We start from the raw sequence: 16,815 nt of genomic DNA, 5'->3' as shown, positions 1-16,815 counted from the left end.
AAAGAACGTACCAATCGAGTCTTTAGGCTTCGGCTAACACAGGTTCTTTAACGAGATCTGTCTGTGAGACGTCGATTCGTGTCGAGCAGCCACTGTACTCATTGGTTACCTGATCGGTAAGGGGCAGAGAACAATTGATGTCCAATCGGTCATCTCCTTCAAGCTTCAGTAAAGAATTGCCCAATAGTTTCTGTAACAAGAAATTATTCCCACAATTAAACACAAATGAACATTTGTACGTTTGCATTCCAATTTATCTTCGGACATCTTATTATAGTTCATAATGTCTCCCCTTTCTTCAACCATTGCACTGGATTCCAACATCATCATTATCCATGATTCTAACGACATCACAACTGTTGCACAGAAATCGGACTCGTCACACCTGGTTTCCCATGCAGCATTTTTTTTAGCATCACGCAGAGCCCTGCAAAGTCCAAAAATGGACAAAGAAATGCAGTTATATGGAAGCTCACACAAACAAACACACAAATGGACATGTATCGTACAAATCGAAGGGCACTCACACGAATTTTTTTTTTATTACAATTGCCCCAGAAGAATTTGACAGAGATTTACAACGAAAATCGAAGGCACGTGGGCAAATCAAAGGACAGAACTCAGGGTGTTACGGATAAACTGAGATGACTTGCAGATGAACCACCTGTGCCACATGGCACACAGGGGCATGGCTGGCCAGTACCACACCCGGAAGCCTTTGTCTCCCCAGTGGTGATGTTTACACACCGCAGTACTCATTTGAGGCCGAGTTGACCTAGGGGAGGCCCAAAACCGGTTTAAATAATTGTCACTGGAGTTGCCCATGAGCGGGAATCGAACTCGTGTCGCAGGGTTCGTAGTGTAGTGCGCTAAATGCTACAATACCGCTCCCCCGTGAGTTTCAGACACAAACAAAGATCCTCTGCATAGCCTTAACAGACTGTTGGGGCAAGTGCTGTTAGCGAGCACCTATTAAGGCCAGTACAGCACACACAACAACTGCCATTCGACACTAGGTGGTGGTGACGTCACCACGGCGCTTGTGCCTTAGCCAAGTACGCTTTAAGGCCACGTGAAGTGTCGAACGCCCGCTGGCAGGAGGTTTCGGGACAGACCCAGGTGCCATGGGGATGATTGACTGAGATGACTGACCAATGCACCACTAACACACACACACACAGGTACACACACAGGGCATCGGCAGACTTACGCACCGTGTCGGCGTCGGCGCGCTCCTGTGCCACACGCCCGCCCGCCACAACCGACTCGAGCGCTGTCACCCAGCGCTGCTTGTCGGGGAAGCTGGGCGCCAGCATGTAGAGCATGCGGCCCGGCCAGCACGTAGTGTGGGGGTGCGACTCCAGCTTGAGCACGTACGCTATGTCTGCACAGACGGATTGCGTTCAGGTGCATCCCGAGGGGAACAGAGGGCATGCCTCGCGACGATGGATTATTAACCATCGCAAATGGTGGTAGGGAAATGTGCTTCAGCTTATGAATTTTTTATTTCAAGAATTAGGCTGGTTTATAGTTATGGATGATGAAGTTTGTTAAATGGACAAATAATGTTTTTAACTAGGGTTCAAAATCTGTTACTTTCTGCCTAACGCAAAGAATCATTTTCATTTACAATGCATCAAGTCAAAGGCCTCCCCCTCTCCCCCCCTTCACTACAGGATTGAGCATGGGTACGGGGATTATCGTGCTGCACTACAAACTCAGTGCCCCAAGTTCGATTCACAGCCACAACTAAAATCAGTGGCAGGTGATATCAGAACATGTCCTGGTCCCATACATTAACCATAGAGAAGTATGGTAAAAACAAAACCATGACGGACGTGGATTGGGTAGGCCCTCCACATCCATCGGTTGGTTGAGAACGCTGGAATTTATTTATTCATTACGTTTAATTTTGAGAGTCGCACATGTAGCTATGAAAACAGACGACTTCCATCTTGCCTGTTTTCACGGTGTTCGACAGCTCCGACGGGCTGACTGCTCCGTGAACGGTGACATCTCCATCGGCGAGCACGAGATCAAACTCATCCACAGCCGGCGCCCCAGCTGTGGCCAGGCACGCACGCACGCAACACACACACAGAGGGTTCGTCGTGAGACTCGTCTCGCGAAACTCTCAAATAATTTAAACATCACAACGGTTCCTACAAAGCAAGCCGCCTTCCAGTACTCGCTGTTCCAGCTAATAAAACAATTATGAAAGACTGGAACAAGTTCTTGTAAAAAGGTACATTTTTTGCCCAAGGGCAACACGATGCGTTATCATTTCCGTGCCAATTTCTAGCAGTTTTGGACGGACACACACAAAACACTTTGCTTAATAATATCTACGGGACCTTTTTTGCCAGAATCAACGTATGAAAAATAAGAATAGGTTTAACCCTTTCTGGCAAGAAAAAATAGGTGTTAAGATGTTCAAACACCAAATAGATACCTTTTGCAATGAATCAAGTCTACATTAACCACACAGTACTTGTGGTAAAACATGCAAACTAACATGCTCTGATAATTTCTGCATTGTCTTTGAAACTGATTGACCCACACCAGAGACAGCCTTCTTTCCAGCCTTGTGTCACCAGTGTCAGACCAGAGAGTGTCAAAAGGTGAAAAGTACAAAGACAATACAAGTATCAGAGCATTTATAGCTCACGTTGAGCAGTTATATCTATGGCCTGTGCCTATGTTATATCTATGGCCTATGCCTATGGGACACGATTCAATGGCGATTCTGAACAATACTTGTATTGGGGTCGACCGGCAAGGCCACCAGAACTACAACCGCAATCTCCCGGACGACCACTCAGGTTACCGGGACTCAGACGACCACTAGGGACAACTGAGATTACCATTTGGCCCACTGGGATCCCTTGCACTACGACGAGGACCACCAGAACTACCATCCAGACCGGCAGGACTACCGCCCGGAACTACGAGAGGAACACTGAGCTTACCACTTGGACCACCGGCCAACATCTGCTGTGCAGAATTGGGAAAAAAAAAATTCATTTACGAATTGAAAATGAGATGTAAAAGAGAACGTAAAAAAAAAAATGCAGAAACATGCAAACTTACAGTCAATGTTGTCATTGTCAAATATCTTGACCATGGAGCCTTCAAGCACCAAGTACTTGCGGTCCCAACCCAGCAACCCCTGTCGTCCATTCCTGTGACAGAGCAGGTAGAGTGGAAACGCTGCTGTTATTTCTCATAGACTACAAGAAAACATTCGATTCAGTGGAAACTGATGCAGTCGTACAAGTTCTCACAAACAAATACCTAAATGAAAAAAACATATTAAAGAATTAAAGCCATTTACAGTGAAAGAACAACTTACACCGAGATTGCATCGATACATTTACTGATGAAAATTATAAATAAAAAGGTGTCAAATAAGGGTGAAGTGCTTTTAGAAAACTGAATTCTAATATGAAAATTTAGATACCAATGTGCCGGAAGAGAAACTTTTGAAATAGGTGCATATTATACGCAATGATATATTGGATTGGAAACTTGAACGGCGACAAATAAAATATAACAAAAGTTCACAGTATGTAAAGAAGCATGCATATATACTTGGAATTACAATAAAGCAAAGAGTAGAATGCATGTATCAGAGAACATACACAAGTTAAAGACATCACTGACTGTTAAGTAAAATGGGCTGCATGTTGTAGTGCAGTAGTTAGCACACTGCGCTGCTCCGAGCCCGATGACCCGCTTCCGATGCCCGGCCACGGCTAACATCAAGTCGTGGGCAATATCTAAATTGGTTCTACGCCATTTTCCGCTTCACCAAAAATTAAATATGGTAAAAAAAAATCTTCAAAACTGCCACGGCATGCGGAGTTGACAGCCGTGGATTGACAATGGACTGCAAAAACCTATTCAACCGCATTGTAAATGCGTTAATTTTACAAATTATATGGGGGGGAAAAAATACTTCATATGCATTTTACACATTTTCCTAACAGCATAGTGAACACCATTGGAACCTCATTTGCCAGTAAATATATAATTGTTTTTTTTACCCTTCTATCTGGCAACAAAACTGACACCTTTTTTACAAGGAGTCATGTTTACATAGACCACAATACCTGCAGTCATAATGCAAAAAAAAATTATGACTGCAGGTATTGTGGTCTATGTAAACATGACTCTTTGTAAAAAAGGTGTCAGTTTTGTTGCCAGATAGAAGGGTAAAAAAACCAATTAGCATAGTGAACGTCACTTACTCACACAAAAAACATGTACAGTATTGGAAACCTCTTTTTAAACACAAACTCACCGAGGCACCTTCATCCACCCTTGCAAGCGCAGGCTGTGGGGTGGCTCAGGCAGCTTCAGGCCGGGCGAATTGAGTTTGTCGCGCACCATGGCCTCGCTGAAATGCGTGGCGTACTCGACAGGCAGGCCGCACGTGGCAGGCAGGCACACGGAGCACTTGGGGTGGCACATCACCTGGCACTCTAAGCACGCGTGCGAGGCAGACGGCAGACGAGATTGGAATTGCATTTCCGTGTTTTTATTTTAAAGTAGTTTTAACCCTCCAATGTAGTTTCGGGTCATACCGCGTATTGGCACCACGGTAGCTAGATTTTAACTACCTCTTATTTATTTACAGGAGTTCATGGGTTCAATCCAGAGGTCGCAAACGGGTTTTGATTCCTTACCCGTACCCGGCCGCACTAGGGTCGCAAACGGACACCCGTACCCGGCGGGGTATGGGTAGCCGGGTATCGGGTAGGGTACGGGTATCGGGTACCCGATTGCGACCTCTGGTTCAATCCCGACCCTGACGTCTGTATATTTAGAGTTTGCATGTCTCTCTCCCCATGGTCGTGTAGATTTTTCTCCAGCTCCTCTGGTGTTTCCCTCCACATCTAAAAACATCCATTTAGAGTATTTGGCAACTATAAATGTCCACATGATAAGCCACTTTGTTGAGCTATCATTTGTGGCCAGGTCGCTTCTGAAAAAGAGCTATGGAGCTCAGTGGGCCTTACCTGGTAAAATAAAAATTGTTTAGTTCATAGCTTTCGTTCGGATGGATATCCGACGTTTCAAATGCATGTGCTGGATGGGAACTTCTTCATAAACTCCCAGCCTGTGGGCCTTGGACCACTGGTGGTGCCCATAGGGCCGCTGGAAGTGATCCATGTTACTGTTGCAGATACTACGATTTAAAGCATTGTTTTACATTTGTTCCATCTATTATCGGAGCACGGTGGTCAGTGAAAATGTTTTATTGAGAGTTGACATTGGTTCGTGGGCCCAGAATGGTTGAGAACCACTGTTATAGGATTGAAGCTTTCGTGACTGCAGAAATTACTATACTCATAGGGTTTTTTTCGGTAAAGTCACGTATGCAGAAAAAAAATTTAACCAAATAAATTAAAATAAATCACGACCTTTCGAACGCAACACAAGCGATCATCATCAGGTGGAAATGGGGCAAAACACAGCAAGGGAACACACAGGGGGACACCAAGCACACAGCACACAGAGAACGGTAAACTGCATGGAGGCAAACAACAACAAGATGGGATACGAGAACTCAACAAACCTTAGAAACATAATGTGATGCAAAACCGGTCGGCCAACAACACAGTCAGACACCAACCTGGTTGACCACGTATTTCAAAAAATTGCTAAATTTCGTATTCAACTTGTGATCTGCTATATACACGCCTACGCTATATACACACCGCCGTCACTGTACATGTGAACACACGAATGTCAATAGGGGGGTGGGGGGGGGGCAATGGCGTTCGCGAAGACGCTTTAAAACAAACCGAGGCACTTGGAGGCCTGGCGGCCAAAGTGAACGGTGTCCAGGCACACGGAGCACTTGGTGGCTCTCATGTTGAGGCCGACGCTGAAGCGATGTGGGATGTTGTGATGCATTCTCTGTTTGATGTGGCGCCCCAACTCTGGAGAAACAGAAGAAAACGAAGCTGTGAGCAGTGCTTCTTTGCGTCACAGAGGAATGACGCCAACACCGAGAACATTATTCGTGAGGTACACTTAAAAGTTCAGCTCCTATCCACACTGGACAGGAGATCCTTTACTAACCCGCTAATGTCCTTGCAGTCAAATGTACAATAACATATCGAGCAATATTTTAACAATCATCCGCCAGCATTACACTACAAAATCAGTGTATACAAGTGTTGACTCAAAAGACAAGCTTCTAAAATACACTCGTCATTTGCTTCCTCAAGAGCCTCTTAAGGCCTCTTCCAAGCCATGTTTGTCACGGCAGTCGTTTAACCATACTTCACCATGTTTGTCAGTGTGGGTTGGTGAAGGGGGAACCCAGAAATGGTTCACGTTGGCCATGGCCAGGAATCGAACTCAGTTCGTCAGGTTTATAAGCAGTTTACGAATTATATGCACCGCTGCTCAAGCCACTGAAATTTTTTAAAAGACATTTCGAGACTGACATTTACATTCATCTCGATGCAAGCGTGAGGTACCATCTGGAGTGGCCGATTGCTTCCTGTGACTTGGTGGAGCCAGGAGACTCATGGGGCTGGGCTGATGTCCCGGTGAGCACACGAGTGCCGACATGATGATCTGCTGCTGGGTGTTTGCCGAGCCGTTGCTTGTCTGGTGGTCCACGGTTTTGAGATGCGCAGCTGTGGGGCCATTACAGAACAGGGATGTACGTGTGCCGAACTTCTTTCGCAACGTATGTAGCCAACTGTGCTAAGCGGAGGTGCAAAAAGACATAGAATACTGATAATTTTGCAAAATGATTGCCTAAAATAAACACTCAGCTCTCCGAAAAACACGATGTGGCTCAGGGTCTCACCTTCCTCCCGTGCAGCTTTGAGCTCCACGCGAATCTTCTGCAGCATCTCCTCCAGCTCACTCGAGCGACTCTTCTCTTTGTCCAGAGCGGCCTTCAGCTCCGTGTACGGCAAAGGCAGCTGCTGCGGCGTGGGCCCATCGTCTTTCTTCCACCCAAACAGCCCCTGCACAGGCGTGCGTACACGTCTTCTCAGGTGTGCGTACAAGTCATCACTGCAGCGGCTGGGTCCAAAAGCGGACCCGGTCGCTGCTGTGAGGAATAATCCTTACAAGATTCAAATAGCATCCTTCTAAACTGCCCTCTGCATATCACTGTAATTTGAAAAGCCTAGTTACCTTTTTCTTCTTGGTGGGCTGGTCCAGTTTAGCTTGCAGGAAGTCAATAAGCTTTGTCTGCTGACCGATCGTTCCTTCCATCTTCACCCGCTCTTGTGAGAACATCACCTGTGACACAGAACGACAAAAGCACCGTTCAGTCGACGCGGTGCCTCAGCACAGAGAACGAATGCAAAACTACCGCTATTGAGCAACCACTCACCTGCAAGTTCTCGGTCTGATTCTCCCAATCGATTTTCTCCGTTTTGAGAAGATCGATCTGGTCCAGGGATTCCTGTAGACCCTGAGTCAGCCGGTGGATGCGTGTCTTGTGCGTATCCAGCTGTTGCTGCAGTTTCACTTGCTGTAACGTAGAGGCCAGCAGCAGACACGTGAAGGTCACTTAATTGTGGATAGTGTTTCCGCAAAATACAATCTGTAGTTAGCTATACCGTGATAATGCTTTTTCAGATCGTTTTCAACTTCACGTGTCACAGCAATGAGATTGTCAACGAGGGTGGTGGTCCTGGAACCCTGTCGGTCAAGCAAAGTGGCAAGACTGCAGTGCGGCAGCAACGCAAACCTCTTCCATGAGCCTCATCTTCAGTTCCCGCTCCGTCTCCAGCTTCTGCTGCAGACCCTTGGAGCTGAGTTCCAGCATGGCATGCTTCTTCTCCAGGTTACTGAGCTGTGAGACAGGAGTACAGTTTTAACCATCCAACCCAACAGCCCATCATTAAGTATCCTCTTTAAAAGCATGTCACACAACTGCATTAAACACGGCACCAGAATAACGTTAATTTCTTGAATAAAATACAATCTCGAATCCAGGCTCCAGATTTGCCTCTTATCTGCTGATTTCGATTCGCTGTCATCCATCTATGAACTGATTTCGATCGCACCTTACTTTAAAGCAATAAATGCCTCCCTTTTAACCTCATGATGTACATGTTCAACTTTTTGTACGGTATCTTGAGATGAAGTTGCATTTGCATAATATACAATTTAAATTTGTACCATACTGTTATTTGACATTTATTTCAATTCAGACTAAAGGATTATTGGGGTAGAGTGGTGGCACAGTAGTTAGCACACCATGCTATTAATCAAGCAACCTGAGATCTATACTCTTTGGTTCTTTCGGTAAAGTCACGTAGGTATAAAATAAAATAAATCACGACGTTTCGATCGCAACACAAGCGGTCGTCCTCAGGCGGAAAAAATTTAAACCAGCAGTGGAACTGCTGAACCAGCGAGAGAGCAGCTACAAGCCCTCCAAAGTTGATGCATTCCGGGCGAGCGGGAACTGTCCTGATTCTGTTCTGCCCATTCACCAACCGGCACTGACCAGCGTGGTGAAGTATGGTCAAACGGCCCCCGATGATCGAAGGGGTGGGGAGGCCTTCATCCAGTAGTGGATTGACAAAGGGCTGTACATTACATGACATTAAGAAAATAATGGCAATTTAGAAAATTATTACCATCTCTCCCAGATTGTCGGCCTTCAGTCGCTGTTCCTTGGCTATGTTCTGCAGAGCGAGGGACTCAGCCTTGTGCTCCCGGACTGCCAACTCAATGGCCTGCCGCAACTCCACACTCTTCTGTTCAACACGCATCCTTAAAAACAAGTAGACGGGCACATGATAGAACAATACATGTTACAAGTCGAAATCAATACATATCAATATCTATGCAGTATTGTATGTTTTACAACCACAAACAAGGTTTCTCTTAGACCGAAGGCTCCGTATGCTCATACAAAGGTAAAATTAATATCAAGCCCTCCCAAAGTTGATGCATATCAACTGCCACACCAAGTGTTAGTAGCAATGAATTATAGACCATATGATCAGAGTTGGATTCAAGCCATGGCTATCATTATTAGCGAGTGATATCCTGGGTGCCACCTTCACCAGGTGTTGCGGTTGCACCCGATTCAAGAGCCGAATGGCTCACATGGCTATACCAAATAAATGAAACTGAAATAAATGATAACTGAACCAAACCGCAATGTGGCGAATGGCCAAACAAGCGCCTGGAACAACACGGTATGCGACGGCCTTCATCTAGCAGTCGACCAAAACAGAACTGTAAATTATTATCTATTATTACGCTCCAGCATCGTCGACACGCGACGAAGCTGGAGCGTGTCCACGACCGCCGCATTAAGAAACACATCAGAGAGCCGTTGGAGATTTTACCATTATAACCACGAGCCCATTCGTACCGACGTGCACGAAAGAAAGTCGTGCGTTCCATACGTTACCCAGGAAGAATCGACAAAGCCGATAGCTTTGTTGGCCGGGTGGTGGCGGCGGTGGCGGTGAATCACCTGTTCTGCCGGTCGTTATCCTGCTGCCTCAGCAGCTCCCGCACGCGCTGCTCGCGCCGCTCACACTCCGTCTCCAGAGCGGAGCGAGAGCTCTCGCACGCGCGCTCCTTGGCGAGCAGATCGTCGTTCAAGCCCTCCAAGTCGGTGATCTGCTGCTCCAGCTCTGTGCACGTCGTCTTCAGCATGTTGAGAGTCTACGAAAGTGAAATCGCAGATGGAATGCAGCCGGCAAAAAAGAAATACATTTACATTACCTACCTCTTTAGAGCAACGGGAATTACTAAGCCAAAGTTCGTGGCACCGACACTAATCGTTTTAATGAGCACAGATAACGGAGGGCGTGAAGCAGTGGTGCACCCGTTTCACCCCTGCCTTACCAAGGCTCATTTAATCGAGAGGAGACCACCAAACATGCTTTACATCTCATACATTTATTGTGACTAGTCGGAGCGACCGATTAGCACGGGTTGACTACATACGGTGCCAAATTATTTAAACATAACGTACATACATACGTGCTAAAAAGAAAAAATGTGGCTAAAATGTCGTCAAGACTATGATTACAACAACAATAATGCAAAACCAATCGTTTCAAACAGGGATTCTCAAAGATTACAGCCTGGAGGCTTATTACTTTCACTCGTAGGGATGAGGTCGGCAAAGAGATTTCTTTCTCATTCTAAACACTTCATCCCCCATCATCAGTGAGCCAAGTAATTGACGGATGCAAAGCCCCCAAGCACCAGTCGCCAGCCACGACACAACAATGAAGCATATAACCACGCATTTGGCGAGTGCAGGCGGCAGCAAATAGAGTGTTTATGGACTGAGGTCCCCTACCGCGTCCTGGTTCGAGAGACGCGCGTCACGCGCGGTCAGCTCGCGACGCAGGCCCTCCACCTCGCTCTGCGCACGACCCCGCTCCAGCGCGGCGCCAGACAGCTCCTCCAGCTGCTTGCCCAGGTAGAAGTTCTGCTTGTTCAGCTCCAGGTTCTCCTGGCTCAGCTCTCCCAGTTGTTCCTCCATCTCCGTGATCACCTGCGAGCGCACAATACGCTCGGCCACGTCAACGGAATACAAGAGGCTTCACAGTTAAGCTTCCACGTGCGCTTTTCTGCAGTTGTATGAACAGTAAAGCCGCGTTATTTCGGTGTTTGATCATTCGTAATTGGGGACATCCGACTTGGTTTTGGCTCAACAAACTGAAGCCTTTACTGGCCATGAAGTATGAGTTTTATTAAAACCTCACAACAAAGTCACTCACCGAGCAGCTTTCTCGCAGGGTTTCAAACTTCTTCTGGATGTCATCTCTGCTTGCCTGTAAATGGTAAAGCAAAGTTGAAGCTTACACGGGGTGTCTAGAGGATACAATATTACACAGGTTTCAAAAATATTGAATAGACATATCTCACACTTAGCTCATCTAATACAGATGAAAGTTTCATTATTGAATTACCGTGCCAGAGGTTGTAACAAAACTTAATTTTAACAGAATTCAATACAATCTCATATCCTTCGAGTTATTATTCCATAATGCAAACACAAATACTGGGCATCCCACACAGAAACAGGAAATGTATTTAATTGGTGGTTCATAAACAGCTCATCACATCAACCATCACATCAACATGGAAAATGACCGTAAATTGTGCTTAATCGAGATAAGTTTTAGGATTAAAAAAATTCGGATTTTAAGTAAATATCAGAACTCTTTTGGATTCTTTACATTGTTAGATAATTGTGTCTTCGAGCCCACCAAAGTGACATCTCTCGAAGCTACGCGACACCCTTTTTGACAGACAAACAGTGAAAACGATGTCGTAACAATGACGCCCGTTCCTTTTTCAAAATAATCCAAAACAATTATAATCATCTTTTTCGGATCGCCCAACATGTCATAAACAGTCCTGATTTTTTTTTGTAAGCTGGAAACCGGGAGCGCATCCCAAGCGCATTCTGTCGAGACTGGCTGCCCACTGCCCCTAGCGACGATGGGACACACCTTGAGCGAGGCGATCTCCTCCTCTGCTTCGGCCGTCGTCTCGTCCAGCTCGGTCTGCACGCGGCGCAGCTTGACCTCGAGAGCGAAGCAGCTGGCGCGCGCAGCTTGCAGCTCGGCCTCCCGCTCCTGCAGCTGCAGAGCCACCTCGCCCACCTCCCGCTGCCCGTCCAGCTTCCGCTGCTCTGCCGCAAATGCAGCCTGAACCGCGGCGCGAGTCATCGGTCCGCCAGCAATGCGACCGATTAGTATGGTTGGCAACGTAGCGTGTGAAAGTTGTTCAACATGCATACATGCAACTTCGCCGTCGTACCAATCACCACCACCACATACTTTCTGACATATGCATATGCTGTACTGTGCGTAGAAATAGCCTATGACCAAATCTTTGTTTTTTTACCAGGTAAGACCCATTGAGCTGTATAGCTCTTTTTCAGAGGCAACCTGGCCACAAATTATAGCTCAAAGTGGCTGATCACGTGGAAATGTATATCAGCCAAACACTGTAAACGCATGTTTATAAATGTGGAGGGATACAACGGAGGGCCCGGAGAAAAATCCACACGACCACGGGAAGAACATGCAAACTCCGAATATAAAGGAGTCATGGTCGGGATCGAACCCACGACCTCCTGTACACCAGGCGAGGTAGTTATCATCTCGCAATTGGGAGGCACCCCATCTCGCAAGATCTCGGAGGCTAAGTAAGATTTGAGTGTGAATAGTGCTTGAATTGGTGATCGCCACGCATGCTCAGTTGTCATAAGTGGTTGTGAGGCAGTGTGGTGGTCAGAAGTAGGCAGTGCAACAAGATAAAATGTCGTACTTTGCATTCATGAATGTACGATGCGAACCTTTGGTGTACAGTTTGTTTCTAAAAATAGTTTCTTAAATACGTTTTGAACAAGTTTTTTTTTTAATCGAAAGCCCTTTCTTGGGTTTGTAAGACCAAGTTTTGGTACAACGTATCATTGCAGTTAAATGTAAGAATTGAGTGATTGAATATGCCATGAATTCGTCATAATTGGTTTCATTGCATTAGTATTGTGCAATATGTATTGTGATTGCTCAGGACTTCGTGGTAATGTTCTCTTTACCCACCAAAAGGAAATGTTTACTCAAACGGTCTCAAACATTGGAGGGTAAAACCAAAACAAAACCTTATCTGGAAGCGCTGTGAAAATGTATCCATTCAATACGATACAAAGGCCTCATAGGCAGGGTTACAAGTGTGGTAAGTGAGCCCTCCGATGTGTCTGCGGCTTGCGCAGCACGCGAAGTTCTGCACGACTTATGACCTTTTTCGCTCCATGTGCCGAGCTTCTTTTAGATCCTTCTCTCAGCGTCTGAACAAGTTTCCAGCACGTAGAGCGAGATTTGTCAAACCTCTGAAACGCGCGGGAAAGCACGATAGGGAACTGTCGGGAGCTACGCAGTCGTAGCATAAAGTCAGCTGTTACCTCACGGAGCCTGCCCTCGAGTTCCGCCACCCTTGTGCGAGCGACGCTACTGGCCTCCTGGCTCTGCTGGAGTCTCTCTTCTGCCGCACGCGCCTGCACCACACAGCACGGATTTTGTACAATAATTAATAGAATGGGGGGGCAAACAAGATCGAATGGTAAAACACCTATGCACAGCATACCAAACTAAATGCACTAAATATGCCTTCGCCAATTCTAGATTTGAAGTTTTCGTGACTGCAAGGATTCATACTCTTTGGTTTTTTTGGTAAAGCCACGTAGGTAAAAATTTAATAAATAAAATAGAATGAAAACAACTAAAATTAAATTAAATCACTGATTTGATTTAATTTGATTTAATTTTAATTGTTTTCATTCTATTTTATTTGATTTATTTAATGCCTTCGCCATTTGGTTCAAACAACAGTGAGGCAGTGCAATTGTCTGCTGGCCTGAGCCAGTGGTGCACATTTCACATTTCTTTCGGGAGGGGCTTACACAGCTCCACGTCTGTGCTGTGCACAGGGTTTCCAAATTACATAATGAGCTGCTTCAAATGAACGAATCCTGTGGCACTAAAAAAATGATTATCATTATACCCCAACACAAATAAATATATATTGGACAGACGGGACGTAACATTAGCGTAAGACTAAAGAACACCAAAGGAATATTAAATTCTCCCAAACACAGCTGTCAGCGGTGGCAGAGCATGCTTGCCAACAAGGACATTCAATCGATTTTGATAACGTTGAAGAGTTATGCAGAACTAATTATGACTGGCCAAGATTAGTTAGAAAATCTATTGAAATTGAGAAGAATTCAAATAATTGTAATCACTGTGATAACTTTAGACTCAGCGCAACCTGGAAGCGCATTATTAAGTAATACACAACACATTGCAATTCCTTACAGGTGAGTCACATGCTAAGTGGCTGATTATTGATCTATTACATAATTGCATACACCCTCACCTCCGCCTCTGATCTCGAATCCTGATGGGGTTCAACAATGGTGACGTCATACGGCACTATTTAAGACCGGAAGCAGGTGGATGGCTTCACTATTCTGGCAAATCGCCCCAAGATGCTGGATGGAATTTCCAACGAAACGTCGTACTACTCAAATTGTAAATGTTGTGGATCCACTCTTCAACACACCGGTGGGCTAAACTAGTGAAATATTGTCTTTTGTCAACGTGACACATTTTTTACTGATTGGCCGTGTCGGGTAGTGGAGAGTTGCGACACATTTATAAACAACGCGATCTAATCCAAAAACCTTTATTATGGACAAATAAATAGTATGGCTGGAAGCCTGAAAGCTCGTCAACTCAACTAGATTACCGGTGACAATTTTAGAAATAATCTTTACTTTAAAAGCCAAACAAAGTTAGCTGCATAAGGCCATGTTGTTTTTGATTAATAGAATATTGCTCAATTGGGTGGTCTAAAATTTACCAATGCATGTATGTTGAAGTTCTTTTGCACCGTACGTAGCCAACCATGCTAATCGGAGGTCCAGGAAATTATTGTAGCAGAGTAAAACAAATTATATTTGCCATTTCATTTCATAAAATGACACCTTAGTTTCAACAAACCTGTGCTTCAGCCTTGCCCAGCTGTGTCTCCAGGTAAAACTTCTGTTGCCGCAGCTCACCGATCATCTCCTCCTGCGCTTTTCTGCATTCTCACACAAAAAAGTGCAATTACAAACAAATACAAAAATTTGCAGGGTAGCATTTTCAAATATTCATCATTGGTTTTCAAGAGCAGTTAAGCTGTCGGAAAAATAAATAAAGTGTGAAAAAATTATAATAGGTTTTACCCTTATCTGGCAATGAAACAGGTGTTAAGATGTTCAAACCCCAAATAGAAACCTTTTGCAAGGAACCAAGTCTGCATTTACCACACGTACTTGCGGTGAACATGCAAACAAACATGCTCTGACAATATATGCATTGTCTTTGAAACTGATTGGCCTACACCAGAGACAGCGTTCTTTATGGCCAAGTCTCACCAGTGTATGTGACAATGCACTTTCAGAAATAACCTAACTCATTGCTGGATATAACATAGCTGGATTGAAAGGCTGAAAATAACACTAAGCTGGAAAAGTGTCGTGACTGGTTTTGGCACATAACACCCTACCACTCACTATTAGAATGTCCCAACTTTACGAATAAAGTTACCAAGTGCAAATAATTGCACTTCACATAACTATATATCATTCCGCAAATGTTACGCAACATCCCATGTTAAAAAGATGCAACTTTGCTTCCGAAGAAATTAAATAGTGCATATTACTGAGCCATTGCGGTCAATGATGGCCTGCCTTTAATCGTTAATACAGGTTAGGAGGCCCGGACCCCACACTCCTGTCTCACCTGGGCCACCCAGCCAACAGAGCCCAGCCAGACATCTAAGCAAGAAAAGGCACCTGCTCGGCCCATTCATGAAAAATAAATCGACACATTTGAGGTGTGCAAATGTGTTAAATTAACGAAGGGCAAATTCCTTAAATTGAGTGATGTTAAATTGTAAGATATTTTAATTCAGTTTCATTTTTAAAAAGATTGGCACACATACAATAGAAGTCAGAAATGTTTGCGATGTGAGGAGAGCATTACGTTGCCACAACGACCAAGCGATTCCATCCATTAAGAGCATTTGTTGCTCGTGCAACAACAATTTTAAAACTGGAATTAACCAAATTTATCAAGAGTTGCAGAGCCACGTGCAACTTTATTTGCCCAGAAGTGCAGCAATACGCGCCAACCAGCGTGACGTTTGTTCAATATAAGCCTCATGACCCGCACAGTGTGCGGAGGTCTCCATCCAACAGTGGACTGACAAAAGGGGCAATCCACGTACACGTGTGCACCTAAGACACATCAGCTGGCACGTACATGCTCCTCTGCGTGTACATGCTGCTGTTAGCCACCATCTTGTTGGCCTCGCTCAGCTCCGTGATGTGCTGCTCCAGTGCGCGGATCCTTGACTCCATGGCTTTGATCGTCTGATTGGAAAGAAAAGCAAAGTAGACCACACATGAAGAAGAAGCTCTCAGCTATTTGAGGAAAGTTTCAGACCTCAAGCCAAACAACATGCGGAACAACCCAAAAACCCATTTGATAGCTGCACAGGACAACCGCAAAAAACATACGCACGAGTAAAAAAACATCGTCGCCATCACGGAAACCACCGACCACTTGGCAAAAACTGAAACGCGGTAGTATTTCTGTTCAGCGAGCAGCTCCCATCATCCAGCAACCAAAAAATATTCAGGAATGGGCACACAGGTAATATTACGACTACAGCGGAATTTGATCACCACACTATTAAGTGCCACTTTTCCTTACAGGTGACATTTACGCAAACTACAGTAGGAAATTACTTCTATCGATCGGTCCTGCAGCAGATGTTAAGGGAGGATGAGGATCACATTGCAAACTCTAGATCGAAATCTTCTCAAAACTATGTAACATAGCCATGCTTTTAGAAAATGTTTGCACTTGGCAGAAGAACAAACAGTTTGGTATTGATTTAATGGGAAAAAAGGACAAATTCAGCATTGGCTTAAACTGTTGCACACTATGAAAGATAAAACTAATGGCAACAAATATAGACACACGTGAAATACAATTAATCACGTGAATAATACACAAGACAAGAGAGTTGAGTTGTGATGTTCACAGTGCACTGACCGCTTTCTGGTCCTCCAAGACTTTGGTCTTCTCCACTGCGTCCTCTTCGTGTTTCGTTCGACTCTGCTCCAAGACTTCTTTGTCTGCAAAGTCTAATTTCATTTGTGTATCCATAACCTGCCACCAAAATATGCAAGCACGATGTCAGAATGCACGTACAATGTAACTTGTT

At 45.0% G+C, this 16,815-nt stretch overlaps 1 protein-coding gene across 5 annotated transcripts in view; it reads right to left on the bottom strand.

Moving 5' to 3' along the window:
* The window catches only part of CIT (citron rho-interacting serine/threonine kinase), a 52,712-nt gene that overhangs the window by 11,773 nt on the left and 24,124 nt on the right, over nucleotides 1-16,815 (bottom strand). For all 5 annotated transcript variants that reach the window (XM_078857602.1, XM_078857599.1, XM_078857598.1 and 2 more), the window contains 20 exons: nucleotides 16,644-16,760; nucleotides 15,846-15,955; nucleotides 14,538-14,619; nucleotides 12,938-13,030; nucleotides 11,481-11,678; nucleotides 10,743-10,796; nucleotides 10,319-10,516; nucleotides 9,479-9,672; nucleotides 8,628-8,763; nucleotides 7,730-7,834; nucleotides 7,370-7,510; nucleotides 7,168-7,275; nucleotides 6,833-6,995; nucleotides 6,495-6,656; nucleotides 5,811-5,948; nucleotides 4,304-4,484; nucleotides 3,091-3,182; nucleotides 1,960-2,064; nucleotides 1,215-1,384; nucleotides 110-190 (listed from right to left, as the gene is read on the bottom strand). In XM_078857602.1, the coding sequence (XP_078713728.1) occupies nucleotides 110-190; nucleotides 1,215-1,384; nucleotides 1,960-2,064; nucleotides 3,091-3,182; nucleotides 4,304-4,484; nucleotides 5,811-5,948; nucleotides 6,495-6,656; nucleotides 6,833-6,995; nucleotides 7,168-7,275; nucleotides 7,370-7,510; nucleotides 7,730-7,834; nucleotides 8,628-8,763; nucleotides 9,479-9,672; nucleotides 10,319-10,516; nucleotides 10,743-10,796; nucleotides 11,481-11,678; nucleotides 12,938-13,030; nucleotides 14,538-14,619; nucleotides 15,846-15,955; nucleotides 16,644-16,760 (2,628 nt within the window). The remainder of the gene's footprint in view (nucleotides 1-109; nucleotides 191-1,214; nucleotides 1,385-1,959; nucleotides 2,065-3,090; nucleotides 3,183-4,303; nucleotides 4,485-5,810; nucleotides 5,949-6,494; nucleotides 6,657-6,832; nucleotides 6,996-7,167; nucleotides 7,276-7,369; nucleotides 7,511-7,729; nucleotides 7,835-8,627; nucleotides 8,764-9,478; nucleotides 9,673-10,318; nucleotides 10,517-10,742; nucleotides 10,797-11,480; nucleotides 11,679-12,937; nucleotides 13,031-14,537; nucleotides 14,620-15,845; nucleotides 15,956-16,643; nucleotides 16,761-16,815) is intronic.

The sequence above is a fragment of the Lampetra fluviatilis genome, chromosome 6 (genome assembly GCF_964198595.1).
Source record: "Lampetra fluviatilis chromosome 6, kcLamFluv1.1, whole genome shotgun sequence".
In the NCBI taxonomy this organism is placed as follows: domain Eukaryota; kingdom Metazoa; phylum Chordata; class Hyperoartia; order Petromyzontiformes; family Petromyzontidae; genus Lampetra; species Lampetra fluviatilis.
This window is presented reverse-complemented; position numbering and strand designations above follow the sequence as displayed.